Genomic DNA, 23,120 nt, shown 5'->3' with positions numbered 1-23,120 from the left:
TGGATGGCGGCTGTAGCCCTGTACCAGGTCTTGTTGCAACACTGTTGCTCCGAGTGTCTCCTCTCCCGTCAGTGTACATTATGAGGAGGTTGGACCATTCCCAGCAGAAGGTCCAAGCAGCTGGGAGACAGTCCTGGGGTTCAGGTCAAGGCTACTGACTAACCACCTGGGAGTATTTCTCTACTTTCTCAACTCACATAGACTCGTAAAGAGTCAGACATGACGTAGCAACTGAACAACAATAACACAGACATACTGGTGTGTATAGAGTTTCAGTATCAACTCTGACTAGAGGCAGTGGTTCTCAAACTTTGCTGCCAATTAGGTGCACCTGTTATCATTATTTTTTAATTTTATTACCCTGGGTCCCACTCTCCAGAAATTCTGACTTATGGGGAACAGAAACCTGGGCATCAAAATTTGTAAAACCTCCCCAGGAGACTGAAATGTAGACTAAAGACTGAGAACCACCACCCCAGAGAGTCTCACTGGGTTAACTCAAAGATAATTTGATGGGCTGCTACTGGTGAACAGGGAAGGGAAAATAAGAAACAGCCACTGTATTTTCTTTGAGAACCCTGCCAATATCTTTACAACATGCAGTGTCCTCTGTAGGAGGAAGCAAGAGGATGCTTTGTGGTCTTACCATCAGGAATCCTTGTATTTCCTCTGAGTAATCAATTCATTTCCTACCCAATGAACACTGAACTGTGTCATTGACCAGGTTGCCTTTTCCAAGACAGTGCTTATGTTTTCAAGTTTAGAGCTAAATTGGTGCCTGCATACGATGGAAGTGTAAAATTCAAGACATAATTCTATATTAGTTTTGCTTATTTCCTTTTTTATTAGCATGGGTAACTCAGAGGGGAAAGAATCTGCCTGCAATGCAGAAAGCTTGGGTTTGATCCCTGGGTCAGGAGGAGAAGGGAATGGCAAACCACTCCAGTATTCTTGTCTGAGAATCCCATGGACAGAGGAGCCTGGTGGGCTATGGTCCATGGGGTCACAAAGAGTCAGACACAACTGAGTGACTAACACTCACTAATTTTAATCAGCTGGTTGCTTTTTATGAATATTTAAAAGTGGCCTATTGTCACAATGCAGGGTATGTAATGTATGTGTATACACATACCTAGCCATAATACCTACATACATGTGTTTATATATACTGATACCTATACAGGCATCTTTTTATTACTATTTAAAAGAATTCAGTTGAACACCCTGTCTAGTCATAGTTCCTTCATGATGGATTATGGAAAATACAGATGGTGAACGTGGATGGCTTTGAAATTCACTCTTTAAATCAGAGTTTAAGCTGGGTCAAAGTCACAGAATTTTGAACTTGTGCAACTGAGGGAGGGGTGGAGAGAGACTCTCTTATGGCTGCTACAGATGAGGCCATAGCTTGAATATTCCTGCTTTTACTGGGAAGGGGTCAAAGCCCACATGGAGAAGGAAGCACGTACCTAGCTCAGAGTTCAGGCTGGAGATGACCTGAGGCTGGTATGAGCCCACACAGCATCCTGTGTGAAGATATGGAGATGGGTTCTAAATACCTTCAGAACTGGTAGCCAGATGTCCCCAGCTAAGCTTGGGGCTTAAAGTATTAATAGATGGGGCCATGATGCCTTCAAAAGCAGGTTGGGGAGTCTGCAGGTGACAGGTGGTGTTTAGCCTTGGGAAAGGACCGGCCCATGGCTGGGTGAGCCACATAAGTAGCCCAGTTGCTCCCTCTGGCTGCATGCCCATCTGCTGGAAGGCAGATCTATTCCCAACCAGGCCTGGTTAGCCACTTCTCATACCAGGTATAGAGCAGTTCGGTGACCAGGTGTGCCTGGGCAGTGCTCTGGGACCCAGCATCTGCTAGGACTTGGGCCAGTTTCTCTCTGTGACTCCTGTCAGTTCCTTCGGAGCAGTGCCTGGAGCCTGGCATCCTGACACAGCTCTTGGGTAGGAATCTGTCTGGTTTGCGGTGACTGCCTCCCTCTGCATTTGTATATGCCCCCAAACTGCTGAACCAGACAAGCCTGAGGAGACAGAGTGTGGACAGGAACCCATGGCATCCTACTGGGGGGCTGTGGGCAGTGTGGGGATACCAAGCCATCCCTCCATCTCTCCCATGGCACTGGGCATGAGAAACACCACATCGTTCAGCTTTTCTAGAAAATGAAAAGCTCTTCCTTCTGAAGGTCCTCTTTCCGGCCTCTGTGCCAGCCTTCCCTGACCAGTGCCCAAGGCTGTTTACATGCTCATGTCCTGCCATGATTCCAGTTGTATCCCTGCCATGACTCTAAGCCTTGGTGCCACACCAGGTTTCTGCCCCGAGCCATCTGTGCTGGGTGTTTACACTTGTCACACCAGCACTTGACTCCTGCCACTCCCAGATGGGCTTTGGCTGCAAAGCAGCCTCTAAGTCATCTTATTCCCATGCTGGAGTCCTGGCCCTCGGAGTCCAGCCTGCAGTTCTTTAAGGCAGAAACTGGAGTCGCCGCGATTCCTCCCTGTCCATTGGTCTGCTGGTCCTTCCTCTCATTGACTCACAGGTCCATGGGATTGTTAGTGTCCATTCCCAACTCTGCAGGTAGTGACGTCACACTGGTAGCAGGAAGCCACATGATGGGAGAATCTATACCACAGAAATCAGCAAAGGTAACAAACAACAGCTCCCTCTCCCTCCTCACCACCTACCTGGTCCCAGAGTTGCTTGTTAAACACAAATACACCCTTCTCCTTTGAACTCCCAACTCTAGCCAGGTGACGGATACTTAGATGGGACACCTGAAAAGTTAGAATTCATCCTCACCACTTCTGTCCTTGTATTCTCTCCCCTAGATACTGTCATATCCCCTTGACTAGACTCTACTTGCACATTCATATTTTCCCAGTATAGCTATGTGTACACCACTATCCACAATAGCCAGGACATGGAAGCAATCTAAATGTCCATCAACAGAGGAATGAATAAAGAAGATGTGGTACATACATACAGTGGGATATTACTCTGCCACAAAAAGGAATGAAACTGTGCCATTTGCAGAGATGTAGATGGACCTAGAGACTCATACAGAGTGAAGTAAACCAGAAAGAGAAAAACAAAAATCGTATAATATCACTTATATGTGGAATCTAGAAAAATGGTACAGATGAACTGATTTTAAAGCAGAAATAGACACAAAGGTAGAGAACAAATGTACAGACACCAAGGGGGAAGGGGGTGGTTGGGATGAATTGGGAGATTAAAATTGACATGCATACACTACCATATAAAATAGATAGCTAAGCAGAACTTAGTGTATATAGCACAGGGAACTCTAGTCAATACTCTGGGGTGACCTAAATGGGAAGGAAATTTAAAAAAGAGGGATGATATGAATTGGTGATTCACTTTGCTGTACAGCTGAAACTAACACAACATGGTAAAGCAACTATACTCCAATAAAAATTAATTGAAAAATATATCTATATAGCCATCCAAGTAAATAAAACAAAATAAAATCTGACTATGTCATTTCCTTCTTTAATAAAATCTAAACTCCTCAGCATGGGTTTCAAGATGCTCTCCAGCCCACTTCTCAAGCATTCTGTTTCACGACACAACCCATTTTCAGCCTCTGTTCTAATTCTACTGAATTTTTTTGTCAATAAAAACATTTGTTTTACATTTTATACAGAACAACCTGGAGTTTGCATCATGATAATTACCCAGCGGTCTACACACAGTATTATCCATTTCATCTGGGGATCAGGTATCCACACAAACACAAGCAGGAGTTATACAGGAAGAAGCGGGGCAGAGCAACAGTGTATTTTTAATTCTTTCTTAAAAAGAAAAAGCAATAGAACCTTCTGAGTTTTGAAATCTGTGCGTATGAGGCTTCTAAAACAAACAGGGTATTGGTAGCGCTTGGGGAAGGGGCAGGATAAGAACTCTGATAAATCAAGGGATATTTGCTTGGGCAAGGGGATGAGAAGGGAGGTTGACTATTTTTAATGTCCTAAGCCCCAGCACCTGATATTCAAAGGAGACCATATCCAATCTTAAATCATTTCCCTGTTACAAAAAGAGGCACTGGTACTCCTGGGATGAGGCCATGAAGACATCATGCTGGTCATTCCCAAGTCCCTGTTCTACAGCCAACAGCATATTAAAGGGGTGAAAAGGTCACAGGGTAGTGGTTTGTGTGCAGTTTCCCGAAATGTCCCATTCCATTTGACATCCCCCACTTTTGTTGACACTGCTCTCTTTTTCCTCAGACTGTCCTGTATCCCATGTGGGTCTAATGATCAGACACATCTTTCAGAATTCCGCTCAAAGCTTCCTCCTGTATGAAACTCTCCTTCACATCCCCTAGAGGGATCGAGCACTTCTACATCCCATTATGACATCACTGGCACGTTATTCTTCTTATTTGTTTATGTATGTCTCTCTCCTACTGGATTATGAGTTCTTAGAGACCAGACAAATGGATCCTTTTCATTTTGTATCATAACATCTAAAACACAGTAGCATCTGAAGAATGATAGTTGAAAGAACTGATAATGAAATACTACCATCTGACACTGAAAACAATATATGCCCAGGCAGAGAGATCATCTCTGTCCTTAGGGCACTGCATAGTGCCTGCTACATAGTAAACTCTTACTGTTTGTTGAATGAATAACAAATAAATGACAAGCAAAAGGTAAAATAAATGTATGCTGCTGGATGCTGCAGGAGGTAACAACCAGCCCAAGAAAAGTGCTGGTGAGGCAGCCTAGTGGCTGGCTGGGTTTCCAAGGGCTGCAGCTCTGTCAGGCAGGCGGGACTGGGTGTTCCTGGAAGCTGAGAAGGCTTAGAGGAAGAGCAGAAGAAGGGAAGATGATAGTTTGAGAGCTGAAGAGGCTGGTACAAGGAGGACCACCAGGAGCTGGAGAGAAGTGAGAGGATTCAACTTAACCTGGGAAGGGTATGATAAGGCATATTTTTCTTGACATTTTGGGGCTTCTCTCGTGGCTTAGAGGGTAAATCATCTGCCTGCAATGTGGGAGACCTGGGATCGATCCCTGGGTTGGGAAGATCCCCTGGAGAAGGAAATGGCAACCCACTCCAGTACTCTTGCCTGGAAAAATCCCATGGACGGAGGAGCCTGGTAGGCTACAGTCCATGGGGTCACAAAGAGTCAGACATGACTGAGCGACAACACATTTGTTTGTTTGTTTGTTCTTGACATTTCAATCATACAGGACATGTCTGGGTGCCTCCCCACCCTCAACCATTTTGATGTCAATACTTGGATTAAAAATAAGAATTCTTCACCAAATTCAGGAACCAGGAGCCATCACTGAAAAAAAAAAATCTAAATTCAAACATTATTTTCTTCGGATGCCTGATTAGACACTAAGACAGGTAGACATTTAATAGCAATCTGAGACTTTTAATAACAATCTGAGGCTGATCTAAGCCTGACACATTTGAAAAGCATGTCTTTGAGTACAACTCATTATACATGCTTTGGGGGCCTATATATGAAAAAAAGTCCAGAGCTATTGCTTAACTACCCTATATAAACTCATATCCTAATGATCCAGAAGACACAATATTAGTTACTGTTACATTATACCCCATCTTAAAGTCATGACAGGAATTAAAGGAAGGTGGTAATGACATTAAAAATAACTAACAGAGAAGCGAAAAGCAAAGGAGAAAAGGAAAGATATAAGCATTTGAATGCAGAGTTCCAAAGAATAGCAAGGAGAGATAAGAAAGCCTTCCTCAGTGATCAATGCAAAGAAATAGAGGAAAACAACAGAATAGGAAAGACTAGAGATCTCTTCAAGAAAATTAGAGATACCAAGGGAACATTTCATGCAAAGATGGGCTCAATAAAGGACAGAAATGGTGTGGACCTAACAGAAGCAGAATATATTAAGAAGAGGTGGCAAGAATACACAGAAGAACTGTACAAAAAAGATCTTCACGACCAATATAATCACGATGGTGTGATCACTCACCTAGAGCCAGACATCTTGGAATGTGAAGACAAGTGGGCCTTAGAAAGCATAACGACGAACAAAGCCAGTGGAGGTGATGGAATTCTAGTTGAGCTATTTCAAATCCTGAAAGATGATGCTGTGAAAGTGCTGCACTCAATATGCCAGCAAATTTGGAAAACTCAGCAGTGGCCACAGGACTGGAAAAGGTCAGTCTTCATTCCAATCCCAAAGAATGCTCAAACTACCACACAATTGCACTCATCACACACGCTAGTAAAGTCATGCTCAAAATTCTCCAAGCCAGGCTTCAGCAATACATGAACCATGAAATTCCAGATGCTCAAGCTGGATTTAGAAAAGGCAGAGGCACCAGAGTCCAAACTGCCAACATCTGCAGGATCATGGAAAAAGCAAGAGAGTTCCAGAAAAACATCTATTTCTGCTTCATTGACTATGCCAAAGCCTTTGACTGTGTGGATCACAATAAACTGTGGAAAATTCTAAAAGAGACTGGAAAACCAGACCACCTGACTTGCCTCTTGAGAATCTGTATGCAGGTCAGGAAGCTACAGGTAGAACTGGAAAAGGAACAACAGACTGGTTCCAAATAGGAAAAGGAGTACATCAAGGCTGTATATTGTCACCTTGCTTATTTAACTTATATGCAGAGTACATCATGAGGAACGCTGGGCTGGAAGAAGCACAAGCTGGAATCAAGGTTGCTGGGAGAAATAACAATAACCTCAGATATGCAGATGACACCACCCTTATGGCAGAAAGTGAAGAGGAACTCAAAAGCCTCTTGATGAAAGTGAAAGAGGAGAGTGATAAAGTTGGCTTGAAGCTCAACATTCAGAAAACAAAGATCATGGCATCTTGTCCCATCACTTCATGGGAAATAGATGGGGAAACAGTGTCAGATTTTATTTTGGGGGGCTCCAAAATCACTGTGGATGCTGATTGCAGCCATGAAATTAAAAGACGCTTATTCCTTGGAAGGAAAGTTATGACCACCAACTCGATGGACATGAGTTTGAGTGAACTCCGGGAGTTGGTGATGGACAGGGAGGTCTGGCGTGCTGTGATTCATGGGGTCGCAAAGAGTCAGACACGACTGAGCAACTGAACTGAACTGAACTGAGGCAGCATATTAAAAAGCAGAGACATTACTTTGCCAACCAAGGTCCGTCTAGTCAAGGCTATGGTTTTTCCAGTAGTCATGTATGGATGTGAGAGTTGGACTATGAAGAAAGCTGATCGCCAAAGAATTGATGCTTTTGAACTGTGGTGCTGGAGAAGACTCTTGAGAGTCCCTTGGACTGCAAGGAGATCCATCCAGTCCATCCTATAGGAGATCAGTCCTGGGTGTTCATTGGAAGGACTGATGCTAAAGCTGAAACTGCAATACTTTGGCCACCTCATGCGACGAGTTGACTCACTGGAAACGACTCTAATGCTGGAAGGAATTGGGGGCAGGAGGAGAAGGGGATGACAGAGAATGAGACAGCTGGATGGCATCACTGACTCGATGGACATGAGTTTGAGTGAACTCTGGGAGTTGGTGATGGACAGGAAGGCCTGGCGTGCTGTGATTCATGGGGTCGCAAAGAGTCAGACACGACTGAGAGACTAAACTGAACTGAACTGAACATTTTTGAGCCTACAGTATGCTCCTGGCACTGCTTCTAAGCACTTTCTAGGCATTAATTCTCAGAACACGTATAATTACCATTCCCATTTCATTGATTAAAAAGGCTCTGTGACGAGCCTCACAGAGATTGAGTCTGTGTCAATGTCACATGACAAGATACTGAAAGAAATGAGATTAGACTCTAGTTGGCTTAACCACAATGTCATAATACCTTTTGGAGATTAAAAAAATTGAGAAGTATTATAGAGGAAGTTAGGATTTGTTCTGGTCCTTCAAGAATGGGAAGAGTGACAGTCACTAGATGTGGTGAAGGGAAGAATTTATGGGGGGAAAAGTTGGTGGTGGGAAAATGCAGGGAAGGTTTGGGGAGGAGCAGGAAGGGGCCTCTAGCTGGAAGGACTGTATGGTGCGCCACTGGCCTCCAGGGAGAGCTGAAAACGTCTTGCCTACCCCCCTCAACCCAGTCTTTACCCCACTGCACACCAAAGGGTCACAATGAAGAGCAAGAAGACTCACCCCTCCAAAGAGGATAGTTTTCACTTAAACTCGAGGCACTGATTAGGACACATCTCTAAAAATGGAGCCTTGAAAGGGAATAAAGATCACAGCATAGACAGGCTTGATTTTTCTTGTCTTCAGACCCCTCCCATCACTGAGGGATCAGGCCTAAAAAGAAGACCATACATTTCCAGTGTGGTGAGCAAAGCAGGTGGATGTGATGTGAAGGAGAGAGGACAGTCAGAAGGTCACTATGCTATGCCACAAGCCTTGACATTTTTAGGGGAATAAAAGTGAGTTCATCCATGGAGACACGAGAACTTGGGAGTCAGTACAGTGATTAGGAAATAACTGCTATGATGAATTTCTTGGGAATAGGAAAGAAATCTGCATATTATTGCCCAGGTAAATCAGATAGCATGAATATGAAGTATGTCTAATCAGGATGGTGACATTATTTTCTTTAGCAAATCCCAGTAGCTCAGGTCAGGGAACTAAAAAAATAAGCCAACAAAAAGTACCTAAAAGTAGGTGATCACCCATCAGGGTTGAATGAGTAGGGTTGTTGAGGCGGTGGGTTAAGCAAGGGCATAGAGATCTGACTACTACAGCACTAGTTAAGTGCGTGATGATGACATGCCAGTCAAGAGGAGTGTTTTCTAGTGCAAGAGCAGGAAGTCTCAGGACAACAGCGCAGGAAGGTCACAATGAAGCATTAACTAAATAAACAGATGGTGAGATGGGGCAGGAGGAAGAGCAGAAAGCTATTTGAGTACCAAGGAATGAGGAATGAGGATGGGGGAGTTAGGGTGTTTGTGATGGACATGTACACTCTGCTGTATTTAAAGTGGATAACTAACAAGAACCTACTGTACAGCAAAGGGAACTCTGCTCAATGTTATGCAGTGTCCTGGATGGGAGGGGAGTTTGGCGGAGAATGGATACATGTATATGTATGACTGAGTCCCTATGCTGTCTACTTGAAACTATCACGACATTGTTAATAAGCCATACCCCAATACCATGGTGTCCCTATGTCAAGGTATGATGGTGGTCAAGGAAATTGATCACGCTGGGGATGAGGGACATTAGGGTATGAAAGTCATCAGCATGGGTGCAGTTTGTCCTGGATGTTGGCAAATGTCAAAGAGAAAGAATGGACCTGCAGTGGTCCTAGAGAAAGGTAGAAAGGATCCTGCGGGTCAGGGCATCTGAAGGTGGGGGCCATGTGCGTGCTGTGAGATGAAAGACAGAATATGGTGAAGAGGGAGCAGGGGAAGGATGTGAGTGCCAAGCTCATCCCTGGCTCATTCCTGGTGGTTGGGAGAAGAGGATGCCATTGTTTTCGCAAGCCAGGGCCACTGATCCCTGGGGCTGGCATGAAGCCAGACTACTACAGCTGAAGTTGGGGCCCAGTTCGGGGTGACTTGGTTGTGCTGGGAACACAAATTCCTGTCTCTTGTCTGCTTCCATGACCTACATGTTGGCAAGCTAGACAATGGTATGGAGTCCTTTATTTTTTCTCCTTAAAACTTACCTTTTGCTTTCTACTGCATGTCAAAATAGTTTATAATTGCATCTCATACCACACCGCATGCCCTAATAACCATGATGTGTTCCCACATGTTATCTGCTATTATTTTAGAGAAAGCTGCCAGAATTTAATTTCACTCTCCTCTAAGGTAGTTTATGGTCCAGCTGCATTGCTATGCAACCATCCACAATTAATAAAAATCAGACAGATAAGCAGCCTGAACCATGACACTGCACCATATACCATAGGCATTCTTAAAATCCAGGACACTATAAAACTTGGGATCTCAAAGTTATGGAATCTCAAAATTTTGAAGATTTAGTCTTAAAGAATTCCCAGGGGAAGGAAAGTGAATGTTGTCCACGAATCACCACACAGAGGTGGCTTAAAGCATGGGCGCAGGAATCAGCTGGACTCATGTTGAAGGAGGCCAAGAGGCCCATCCAACAGCCACGGGTCCTTGGTCAAATCATGGACCTTCTCTTCGTCTTGGGTTCCTCATCTCTCAATGGGGATGACACCTGTCTCACAGAATTGCTGGGAACTAAATATAATGATGCAATAATGCCTGCATGGAGGTTCACAGAGTAAGTGCTCAGTAAATGCTATAAGGCTATGACTTTTTAAAAATGTCATTATTGTTTTTCTTACTTTGTTTTGTAAGTTTCTTCAGGAAAGTTTTTGGTAAACTTGTGTGTGTGTGTGTGCGCATATATTTCTTTTCCTAAGAAGCATTAAAAATAATAGCTACCTTCTGATTTTTTTCTTACCATAAGTTCAGGAGGGTACCTGCGGCAGTTAATGTTCCTTTTTATGTGAATATTTAAAGACAGTGAGAAACAGTCAGGAAAGGGACCCTATCCCGGGGTCCCTAATGCCCAGGCCACAGAGCAGTACTGGTCAGTGGCCTGTTAGGAACTGGGTCACACAAGTGAGTGAGCAAAGCTCTATGTGTACTTTGGCTGCTCCCCATCGCTCTCTCATCACCCCCAGATGGGACCATCTAGCTGCAGGAAAACAAGCTCTGGGCTCCCACTGAGTCTGCATTATGGTGAGCTGTATAATTATTTCATTATATATTACAAGGTAGTAATAATAGAAATAAAGTGCTCAACCAATGAAATGGGCTTAAATCATCCCTAAACCGTCATTCCCCATCGGCCGTGGAAAAACTATCTTCCATGAAACTGGTCCTTGTTGCCAAAAAGGTTGGGGACTGCTGCCCTACCCCATTTCTCATGACCACACTCCTGTCCTATTTTCAGCTACCATGGGGGCAGCACTCCACTCATTTTTTATCACCCTCCTACATGAAACATGCATATGCACATGGACCTATACTAATTCACGTACACTGAAGATAGAGATGACTGCTACATGCATTTTAGCTTTTGGCTATAATGAAATCATAATATTAACTCTTTGTACTCAGTTTATTATTTATAATAAACTGAAGAAGTATCTAAACCTGTCACCTTTAAAAGCCAAAGCTATTTCACATTTTCATCCTTGCTGGTTTTAGATTATGAGTATCCAAAAGAAGAGATACTTGAATATTTAAAAATACTTAGCTCATCTACTTTAAATAGGATGAATCCCCACATATCATTAGCAAAGTGAATGAGAAAGTACTTCACTTAACTTATGGTTGCCAGGGGGAAGGATGGAGTAGTTAGGGAGTTTGGGATAGACAGGAACACACTGCTATATTTAAAGTGGATAACCAATAATGTCCTACCGTATAGCACAGGGAACTCTGCTCAATGTTATGTGGCAGCCTGGATGGGAGGGGAGTTAGGGGGAGAATGGATACATGGATATGTATGTATGGCTGAGTCCCTTTGCTGTCCCCCTGAAACTATCACAACATTGTTAATCAGCTATACACCAATACAGAATAAAAAGTCAAAAAAAGGAAAGTATTTCAGCTTAACTTCCACTAGGAACACTCCTGAGTTCTAAGTGGGGGAAATCATGATGAAGCGGAGAACACAAGAAAGTGTAAACCCAAGTGAGGAAGCCCAGGGGTGCATTTGTTAAGAGGGTGGACATTTCTTCAAGCTGACTTTTCTGAGTTGTACCTTGGTCATCAATATTATACCATTTGCCACCGATAACAATGCTGAGTTCTGCTTGATTTGCTGTACCTACAGATTAGAAATGAGTTGCTCTATGGAAAATGAAGCCACAGGAGGAGGAGGATAGAATGAGCAGATTCCACGAAGTGTGGACTTTCCATACTTACTCCTGCACACAGGCATCTGGCAAGATCTCACCAGAGAGGGTCCAGAAAGATGCCGGCACAGCGTCTCACCGAGGGGGACCCGACGGCCTTTGGCCGTCAGCTTCTGGCACATCTGCTGTCTTCGCTGGGTTCCAACACCACAACTGACAGAACACTGTAATGAGAATGGTGGTGACAGAGTCAAGCAGAGCGCGAGCAGACACACGTCCCCAGCAATAGCCACGTCTCCCACAGTGAAACAGGATGTACAGCTGTGCCAATAAGTAGGCAGTTCCCAGGCCTGAACATCTTTCAGAATATGGAGACTTTCTCTCTCCCCACCAGTCCCCTGCCCTCCCCGCCACCTTTTCTCTTTTCCCTCCTTCCCTTCCTTCCTTCTTCTTTTTTTTTTAAAAAAATCTATTTGTAAGGTGGGATTCCCTGATAGCTCAGTTGGTAAAGAATCCACCTGCAATGCAGGAGATGCAGGGTCAATTTCTGGGTCGGGAAGACCCGCTGGAGAAGGGACAGGCTATCCACTCCAGTATTCTTGGGCTTCTCTTGTGCCTCAGCTGTTTTGTAAGGTATGAGGCCCACTGTTTTTTCCAATTTTACTGAGATATAATTGATATATAACATTGTATTAGTTTAAGGTATACAGCATAATGATTTATATATGTATATATTGCAAAATGATTACTACAATAAGTTAACAGCCAGAATCTCACATAGTTACAAGGTTTTTAACCTTGTGACTGAATATTTTAAATGAATGTTTATAACTGACATAGTTTTGTTATAACATGAAGCAAAAAAATTTCAGAGACATGATAACATGTATGTTTTAAATAAATACTAAAAGCCCAATGAGATACCATTTCCCATTTCAAACCCATTAAGATGGCTATTATTAAAAAAAAAAAAGATGTAGATAAACTGGAATGTTGATGCACTGCTGATGCGAATATAAAATGGTACAGCCTCTATGGAAAAGTTTGTTGGGTCCTTAAAAAGTTACACAAAGAATTACCATATGATCCAGTAATTCCACTTCTTGAAAAACATCCAAAAAAATCGAAAGCAGAAACTCAGATGTTTGTATACCAGTGTTCACAGTAGCATCATTTACAACAGCCGAAAGGTGGAAACAACCATACGCTACATGGCCTTTTATGTCTGGCTTCTATCACTTGGCATAATTCCTTGAGGCTCATCCATGTTGTGGCAGGTGTCAGACTTTCGTTCCTTTTTATGGTGCGATGATATGTGGATATACCACATTTTGCTTATCCATTCATCTGTTGATGGACATTGCGATTCCTTCCTTCCTTCTTTCTGAGACAGTAACTAGTTTTTAGTAATTAACTGCCACGGGATTCTGGGGCCTTGTAGTTGATGTCCCATTTTAAAAAAAATCTAGGCAGACGCGAGAGACGCAGACGCGAGAGACGCCCGGCTCCCGGCGGCGCAGACGCGAGAGACGCCCGGCTCCCGGCGCAACCGACCACGTGCAGAATCGTGGCTGAGAGGAGCTGCCCCGCGCCCAGAGTTAGGGCGGTGGCCGAGAGGAGCTGTACCACGTCCAGGAGGCGGTGGCTGCTTGGGCACCGGAGGGCCGGGAGGAGCTGATCCACATTCAAAGCAGGAGGGGCGGCCTTGAGGAGATACCCCTCGTCCAAGGTAAGCTGCAGCGGCTGCGCCTTGCTGGAGCAGCTGGGAAGAGACACTCCACGACCAAGTGGAATATAAGAATCCAGTGTTCTGGGGAGGAAGGAACAAGACGGCGAGACCACTTTCTTCCCCACAAATTCATCAGAAGAACATTTGATCGTGGAGTAAAGTCCACAAAACAACTTCTGAATACTGGCAGAGGACATCAGGCTCCCAGAAAAGTAGCCCATTGTCTTCTAAAGGAAAGAGAAGAAATCCAGCTCCACCCACCAGAACACTGACACATGCTTCCCTAACCAGGGAACCCGGACAAGTCACCTGTCCAACCCCACACACAGCGAAGAAACTACATAATAAAGAGAACTCCACAAACTGCAAGAAGAGGGAAAGGACACCCCAAGCAAAGCAATATAAGCAAGATGAAGAGGCAGAGAAATACCCAGCAAGTAAAGGAACAAGATAATTGCCCACCAACACAAACAAAAGAAGAAGATATAGGGAATCTACCTGATAAAGAATTTCGAATTTTGATGGTGAAAATGATTCAAAATCTTGAAAGTAAAATGGAGTTACAGATAAATAACCTGGAGAAAAGGATTGAGAAGATGGAAGAAAGATTTAATAAGGACTTAGAGGAAATAAAAAAGAGTCAAAATACAATGAATAATGCAATAGATGAGATCAGAAACACTCTGGAGGGAACAAACAGTAGAATAACAGAGGCAGAAGACAGGATAAGCGAACTAGAAGATAGAATTGTAGAAATAAATGAAACAGAGAGGAAAAAAGAAAAACGAATTAAAAGAAATGAGGACAATATTAGAGACCTCTGGGACAATGTTAAACGCTCCAACATTCGAATCATAGGAGTCCCAGAAGAAGAAGACAAAAAGAAAGACCATGAGAGAATACTTGAGGAGATAATAGTTGAAAACTTCCCTAAAATAGGGAAAGAAATAATCACCCAAGTCCAAGAAATCCAGAGAGTCCCCAACAGGATAAACCCAAGGCGAAATACTCCAAGACGCATATTAATCAAATTAACAAAGATCAAACACAAAGAACAAATATTAAAAGCAGCAAGGGAAAAGCAGCAAATAACACTCAAGGGGATTCCCATAAGGATAACAGCTGATCTTTCAACAGAGACTCTTCAGGCCAGAAGGGAGTGGCAAGATATACTTAAAGTGATGAAAGAAAATAACCTACAGCCCAGATTACTATACCCAGCAAGGATCTCATTCAAATATGAAGGAGAAATCAAAAGCTTTACAGACAAGCAAAAGCTGAGGGAATTCAGCATCACCAAACCAGTTCTCCAACAAATGCTAAAGGATCTTCTATAGACAGGAATCACAGAAAGAGTGTATAAACTTGAACCCAAAGCAATAAAGAAAATGGCTACGGGATCCTACTTTTCAATAATTATCTTAAATGTAAATGGGTTGAATGCCCCAACCAAAAGACAAAGGCTGGCTGAATGGATACAAAAACAAAACCCCCATATATGTTGTCTACAAGAGACCCACCTCAAAACGAGGGACGCATACAGACTGAAAGTGAAGGGCTGGAAAAAGATAGTCCATGCAAATAGAGACCAAAAGAAAGCAGGAGTAGCAATACTCATATCAGATAAAATAGACTTTAAAACAAAGGCTGTGAAACGAGACAAAGAAGGAAACTACATAATAATCAAAGGATCAATCCAAGAAGAAGATATAACAATTATAAATATTTATGCACCTAACATAGGAGCACCGCAATATGTAAGACAATTACTAACAAGTATGAAAGGGGAAATTAACAATAACACAATAATAGTGGGAGATTTTAACACCCCACTTACATCTATGGATAGATCAACTAAACAGAAAATTAACAAGGAAACACAATCTTTAAATGATATAATAGAAGAGTTAGACCTAATAGATATCTATAGGACATTTCACCCCAAAACAATGAATTTCACCTTTTTCTCAAGCGCACACGGAACCTTTTCCAGGATAGATCACATCCTGGGACATAAATCTAGCCTTGGTAAATTCAAAAAAATTGAAATCATTCCAAGCATCTTTTCTGACCACAATGCAGTAAGATTAGATCTCAATTACAGGAGAATAACTGTTAAAAGTGCCAACATATGGAGACTGAACAACACGCTGCTGAATAATGAACTAATCATAGAAGAAATCAAAAGAGACATCAAAATATGCATAGAAATGAATGAAAATGAAAACACAACAACCTAAAACCTCTGGGACACTGTAAAAGCAGTGCTAAGGGGGAAGTTCATAACAATACAGGCATACCTCAAGAAACAAGAAAAAAGTCAACTAAATAACCTAACTCTACATCTAAAGCAACTAGAAAAGGAAGAAATGAAGAACCCCAGGGTCAGTAGAAGGAAAGAAATCATAAAAATTAGGGCAGAGATAAATGCAAAAGAAACAAAAGAGACCATAGCCAAAATCAACAAAGCCAAAAGCTGGTTCTTTGAGAAGGTGAATAAAATTGACAAACCACTAGCCAGACTCATCAAGAAACAAAGGGAGAAGAACCAAATCAATAAAATTAGAAATGAAAATGGAGAGATCACAACTGACAACACAGAAATACAAAGGATTATTAGAGAATACTATCAGCAATTATATGGCAATAAAATGAATAACCTGGAAGAAATGGACAAATTCCTAGAAAAGTACAACTTTCCAAAACTGAACCAGGAAGAAATAGAAAATCTGAACAAACCCATCACAAGCACGGAAATTGAAACTGTAATCAAAAATCTCCCAGCAAACAAAAGCCCAGGTCCAGACGGCTTCACAGCTGAATTCTACCAAAAATTTAGAGAAGAGCTAACACCTATTCTACTCAAACTCTTCCAGAAAATAGCTGAGGAAGGGAAACTTCCAAACTCATTCTATGAGGCCACCATCACCCTAATCCCAAAACCTGGTAAAGACCCCACAAAAAAAGAAAACTATAGGCCAATATCACTGATGAACATAGATGCAAAAATCCTTAACAAAATTCTAGCAATCAGAATCCAACAACACATTAAGAAGATCATACATCATGACCAAGTGGGCTTTATCCCAGGAATGCAAGGATTCTTCAATATACGCAAATCAATCAACGTAATACACCACATTAACAAACTGAAAAATAAAAATCATATGATTATCTCAATAGATGCAGAGAAAGCCTTCGACAAAATTCAACATCCATTTTTGATAAAAACCCTCCAGAAAGTGGGAATTGAAGGGACATACCTCAACATAATAAAAGCTATATATGACAAACCCACAGCAAACATTATCCTCAATGGTGAAAAACTGAAAGCATTTCCCCTAAAGTCAGGAACAAGACAAGGGTGCCCACTCTCACCACTACTATTCAACATAGTTCTGGAAGTTTTGGCCACAGCAATCAGAGCAGAAAAAGACATAAAAGGAATACAAATTGGAAAAGAAGAAGTAAAGCTTTCACTGTTCGCTGATGACATGATCCTCTACACAGAAAACCCTAAAGACTCTACCAGAAAACTACTAGAGCTAATCAATGATTACAGCAAAGTTGCAGGATATAAAATCAACACACAGAAATCCCTTGCATTCCTATACACTAATAATGAGAAAATAGAAAGAGAAATTAAGGAAACTATTCCATTCACTGTTGCAATGAAAACAATTAAATACTTAGGAATATATCTACCTAAGGAAACAAAAGACTTGTACATAGAAAACTATAAAATACTAGTGAAAGTAATCAAAGAGGACACGAATAGATGGAGAAATATACCGTGTTCGTGGATTGGAAGAATAAATATTGTAAAAATGAGTATACTACCCAAAGTAATTTATACATTCAATGCAATCCCTATCAAGCTACCAACAATATTTTTCACAGAACTAGAACAAATAATCTCACAATTTGTATGGAAATACAAAAAACCTCGAATAGCCAAAGCAATCTTGAGGAAGAAGAATGGAACTAGGGGAATTAACCTGCCGGACTTCAGGCTCTATTACAAAGCCACAGTCATCAAGACAGTATGGTACTGGCATAAAGACAGAAATATAGATCAATGGAACAAAATAGAAAGCCCAGAGATAAACCCACGCTCCTATGGACACCTTATCTTCGACAAAGGAGGCAAGAATATAAAATGGAGAAAAGACAGTCTCTTTAACAAGTGGTGCTGGGAAAACTGGTCAGCCACTTGTAAAAGAATGAAACTAGAACACTTCCTAACACCATACACCAAAATAAACTCAAAATGGATTAAAGATCTAAATGTAAGACCAGAAACTATAAAACTCCTAGAGGAGAACGTAGGCAAAACACTCTCCGACATAAATCACAGCAGGATCCTCCAAGACCCACCTCCCAGAATATTGGAAATAAAAGCAAAAATAAACAAATGGGACCTAATTAAAATCAAAAGCTTCTGCACAGCAAAGGAAACTCTAAGCAAGGTGAGAAGACAACCTTCAGAATGGGAGACAATAATAGCAAATGAAGCAACTGATAAAGGATTAATCTCCAAATTATACAAGCAGCTCCTGCAGCTTAATTCCAGAAAACTAAGTGACCCAATCAAAAAATGGGCCAAAGAACTAAACAGACATTTCTCCAAAGAAGACATAAAGATGGCTAATAAACACATGAAAAAATGCTCAACATCCCTCATCATCAGAGAAATGCAAATCAAAACCACAATGAGATACCATTTCACACCAGTCAGAATGGCTGCTATCCAAAAGTCTACATGCAATAAGTGCTGGAGAGGGTGTGGAGAGAAGGGAACCCTCTTACACTGTTGGTGGGAATGCAAACTAGTACAGCCACTATGGAGAACAGTGTGGAGATTCCTCAGAAAACTGGAAATAGAACTGCCATTTGATCCAGCGATCGCACTCCTGGGCATACACACCGAGGAGACCAGAATTGAAAGAGACACATGTACTCCAATGTTCATTGCAGCACTGTTTATAATAGCCAGGACATGGAAGCAACCTAGATGTCCATCTGCAGATGAATGGATAAGAAAGCTTTGGTACATATACACAATGGAGTATTTCTCAGCCATCAAAAAGAATGCATTTGAATCAGTTTTAATGAGGTGGATGAAATTGGAGCCAATTATACAGAGTGAAGTAAGCCAGAAAGAAGAACATCAATACCATATATTAACGCATATATATGGAATTTAGAAAAATGGTAACCTAAACCCTGTATAAGAGACTGCAAAAGAGACATAGGCATTTAGAACAGTCTTTGGGACTCTGTGGGAGAGGGTGAAGGTGGAATGATTGGAGAGAATGGAATTGTAGCATGTATATTATCATAAGTGACCAGTCCAGGTTCGACGCATAAATTTTCCTCTGTTCATTTCTTTGCATTTGTGCTTTTTTAATAAAATTCTTTTTTAGAAATAAAAAAAAATAAAAATAAAAAAAAATTAAAAAAATCTGTTTATTTATATAGTAAGATGACTTTGCTTTTTAAAAAATGATATAATACAGATAACAACTTGGTATCAATTTTGTATGGGGACTAGACTTATTGTGGTGATCCTTTCGTAATGGATACAAACACTGAATTTCCATGTTGCACACCTGAAACGGATATGCCAATTATAGTTCAATAGAAACTTTAAAATTAAAAATGGCATATACCCATGACCAAGAATTGAAGAACTAGAAAAACATGAAAGGTCTTTTTAAAAAACACCCAAGCTGCTATACATAAAATAACATTGATATGTGATAATCATTGTGTGTATAAAAATGATAGCTGATAATCATAATTACATGTGTACATGTAATTTTAATTTAACGTTTTACTACAATTTTATTAGGCATATTAGGAAAAAATGAAATAAGATGAAAAGAGTTCAAGTAACTAATTCCCAAAAGAACTCTCTGCAGTTAAGGAAGATGAAAGAAACCAACAAGAGATTCAGGTGGTTATTGGGTTGGCCCAAATGAACTTTCTGAGCAGTCTGATATTGTTACTGATATATTCTGACATCCGAGAATATCTATTGACTCACTGCAAAGAAGAGGGACAGGCACATTCACATTTCCTCTCACCTATCTCGTCTCTCCAAACATTCCATTTGTTTTTGTTAAATTATTTAGCTAATGTCAAGATTTTCTGATATTTATGTTCTGTTCTGAGATGCCAATGCTGGCTGATTAGTCTTAATTCTGCCCTTAAATAAATTTATGATTCATCTTCTGTCTTTTTTCACCAGATCTGTGTCTTTCCAGATTTTTTACTGTTAGTCATCTTGGTGTGTCTTCTTGACCCTGAAAGTCTTGATCCCATACCATAAGACAGACTTATGCGTGGATGATCTGACTGCCTCTCTGTTGCCTTTCCACATGGAGAAAAAACAAAATGAAAAGGAAAATACTTGGGTCATAGTTCCTTTTTAAAAAAATTTATTTATTTAATCTTTTATCCACACAGCATGCGAGGACCTTAGTTCCCTGACCAAGGATAAAACCAGTGTCCCCTACATTGGAAGCACAGTCTTAACCGTTGGATGGCCAGGGAAGTCCCTTTCCTTCCCTTTTGAACTGTGGCAAGTTTCACTGTCTGCTGGCATGAAATGCTACCGTGAAGATGTGTGAGACCAGGCAGGAGATTTTTGTTGTTTGTTTGACTTTTATGCTCAGAGGCCTTTTGCTCTTGTTTTTTATAACCCATGAAGTTCAGCACCTTATTTGCGGGCTGTGTCTTAGTAGGTCATATTTTCTTGGCATGTACTATGCCATTCCGACCTGAAGGTTAAAGTTTTTATTAGAGGAAGTTAATTCTCCTTATTGTCTCTGAATATTTTTTGTTCAACTTGTTTTGTTCTTCTCACAAATACCCATTATACTCATGTTTAATCTCCTCTGCCTTCCATATACATCACTGCCTCTAAAAACCAATTTTACATCTTAACTCTTTTCCATATCATTTTATATGAGTCATTCCAGCTTATATACCATAGCTCTCTGTTTTCAGTCGTTTAATTTTTTGTTGCTTGTAAAATAACTTTTATGTCTGCTATATAAAATTTTTCTTTTCAGTTTTTTCTCCTGACTATTCCAAGTTGTCTTTTCATCTCCTTCTGTTGACTTATAACCTCTTCTTGAACTCAAACTCATTTTAGAGCCACTCCTCCCTCCACTCCCTCCATCCACCCACCACCACCACCTCCGCCCTGGGCCAAGATATCATGACTATAATTTCCTTGGGAGTACAGAGACTATTTTTTGACACTTTTCTCAGGCTAATATCATTGTGATGCTGTTGTTCATGTGACTCTTGCTCCCTGTTCCTTTCCCCATGCCCTGACTTCTTTCTGATCCTTCACTTTCCCCCCTTTCAGTTTTGATGCTTAGTTTTTATGCTGGAGCTTTAAATGTAGCTGGCCATTCAACCATGTGAATAACATGGGTTGGTGGATGAGCTAGGGTGTTTCCATCAGTTTCTTCCACAGTCTGTCATCAAATTTTTATTTCCTCAGCCCACATCTCTCTTCAAACTTTGGCATTTGAAGGGCTAGGGTGACTCAGGGAACAGTCTCTTAAGTAACTGTAATCACCCAGCAAGCATCCTTCATGCCACTCCATCTCTGCAGCCTTCCTGGGCTACAGGGCCTCCACACGTGGTCTCTCCTGCAGCTCCACCTGCCCCACAGCTCTGGAGGGACATTCACGGTATTTTCAGGGGCGGCACATGGTCCCCCATCTAGTGTCTATAATCAAGAACCGCTGAGCAGGCCTTTTAGGACTCTCACATTTACTCCTTGGGAAATCTACCTCCTGCTCGTGCCTGAAGAAATATTTGTCAGCCCTCAGCCTTCTCTCTTTCATTTTGGTTCAGATTTTATGGTCTTTGGCAGGTGTGTTTCATTATTTATAGTTTGGGCTTGTGGCTGTTTCATTGTTCATTGAAGACAGAGTGTTCTCTCTCTTTCATTATCTTTGTGGGGTTTTTTGTTGGGTTTCAAAGAAGGGGAATGGAATTTTTAAAATGCTTTTATTCTTCTCTTCAACAGAAAGCGCTAATTATTAATAGTTATTCAGTGCCAAGGGAAGCTTTTTGGAAGCTTTTTGTAAGCTTTTGAACAGAATAAAAATTACCATTTAGCAACTTATGATGTACATTAAATCCCTTACATAGGAAAGGATTGGGTTCCAAGAGCACATTCGTAAGTCCAATTTGTTCCTAACTCCAACAAGGTTACCCTAGGTACCCAACTAACACAATCGGCTATATAGTACTGTCGGTAATAGCAATAGGTTTATAGTACTTTTCACACAAATAATACATTAAAAAAAACATTTTAAATCTTACAGTACAGTACTTTGAAAAAGTTCAGTAGTACCACCTACATCACTGCTGCTTTTTACGCTTGCTTCCAGACATCCTGGGCTTGAAATAAAGACATTGCACAACTGTATTCTACACAGGACTGTACAGGACTTTACAAACAGGCACAACCAGTTGTAGAGCAGGCATGCATGTGACATGTACATCAGACCCGTGAACTAACTTACATGATTGGACATGCAAATACACATTCTCATCTTTTAAAGTTTGCAACTTGAAGGTTGGTCTGTAGGGGATTTACTGTATTTTTTTAAACAAGTCAAATCATCATCTAGGATTTTTCCATATAATATAAAAACAGTAGTTAAATAATTGCCAATCACCATTCACAAGCCATTTTAACGATCAATATTTGACGTTTTATCCCCACTATGAATGGGAGGATCAGTTGCAATCCCCTTTTCTGGATGGAGATCTTACATAACCTTGTGTCCGCTAAGTTCAAGGTTAGCGTGCCACTTGCCCATGTCCACAGCTGAGAGAGTGGAGATGACAGAATCAGTGCCATTAATTATAAGTTACAAAACAGCAACTTTATGCCAAAGCTTTGTGATTATTCAAAAGAAATATGGTAGATTCCTCTGGAAGAGCACATGCAACTTTGTAACTATTTGTCTGCAACCTTCAAATTGGAAGGTCTTTTGGGCTCACATTTTCTTTTATTAGAATCCGAGGCTCACATTTTCTTTATTAAATACATTGCTCCACTGTTTTCTACTGTGATGTGGCATTGTTGAGAAGTCTGATGCTGACCTGATTTTCTTTCCCTAATAAGTGACTTTGTCCTTTTGCTGAGATACTTACACATTATTCTTTACCTTTAAAGTCCAGTGGTTTTAGTAGAGTATGTCTTGATATGGACCATTCTGGGTTGATTTTTCCATGTATGTGGTATGCTCTTTCAATATAGTGATTTGAATTTTCTGTTTATAGTTTTGTTCTGTTGTTTCGGTTTTCTTTTCTCAGGACTCTAATGATAGATACATGATTTTCTTTCTCTGTTTTTTTACAGCCATCATTTTTGCTTAAATCCTTTTTATTTTTCTTCAGTTCAGTTCAGTTGTTCAGTCGTGTCCGACTCTCCATGACCCCATGAATCACAGCACGCCAGGCCTCTATTTTTCTTCAGTTATTTTCAATTCTCTCCTTTCTTTTATTTCTCTTATTAC

General features: G+C 41.1%; 1 protein-coding gene across 5 annotated transcripts in view; it reads right to left on the bottom strand.

The window, feature by feature from the left end:
• LOC129550338 (ADAMTS-like protein 3) overlaps positions 1-23,120 on the bottom strand; it is a 408,047-nt gene that overhangs the window by 80,399 nt on the left and 304,528 nt on the right. For all 5 annotated transcript variants that reach the window (XM_055417913.2, XM_088829596.1, XM_088829595.1 and 2 more), the window contains one exon: positions 11,905-12,058. In XM_055417913.2, the coding sequence (XP_055273888.2) occupies positions 11,905-12,058 (154 nt within the window). The remainder of the gene's footprint in view (positions 1-11,904; positions 12,059-23,120) is intronic.

The sequence above is a fragment of the Moschus berezovskii genome, chromosome 21 (assembly GCF_049115385.1).
Source record: "Moschus berezovskii isolate FMDL1 chromosome 21, NW_MosBer_1.0, whole genome shotgun sequence".
Classification (NCBI taxonomy): domain Eukaryota; kingdom Metazoa; phylum Chordata; class Mammalia; order Artiodactyla; family Moschidae; genus Moschus; species Moschus berezovskii.
The sequence above is the reverse complement of the archived record's forward strand: the minus strand, read 5'-3'. Positions and strand labels throughout refer to the sequence as shown.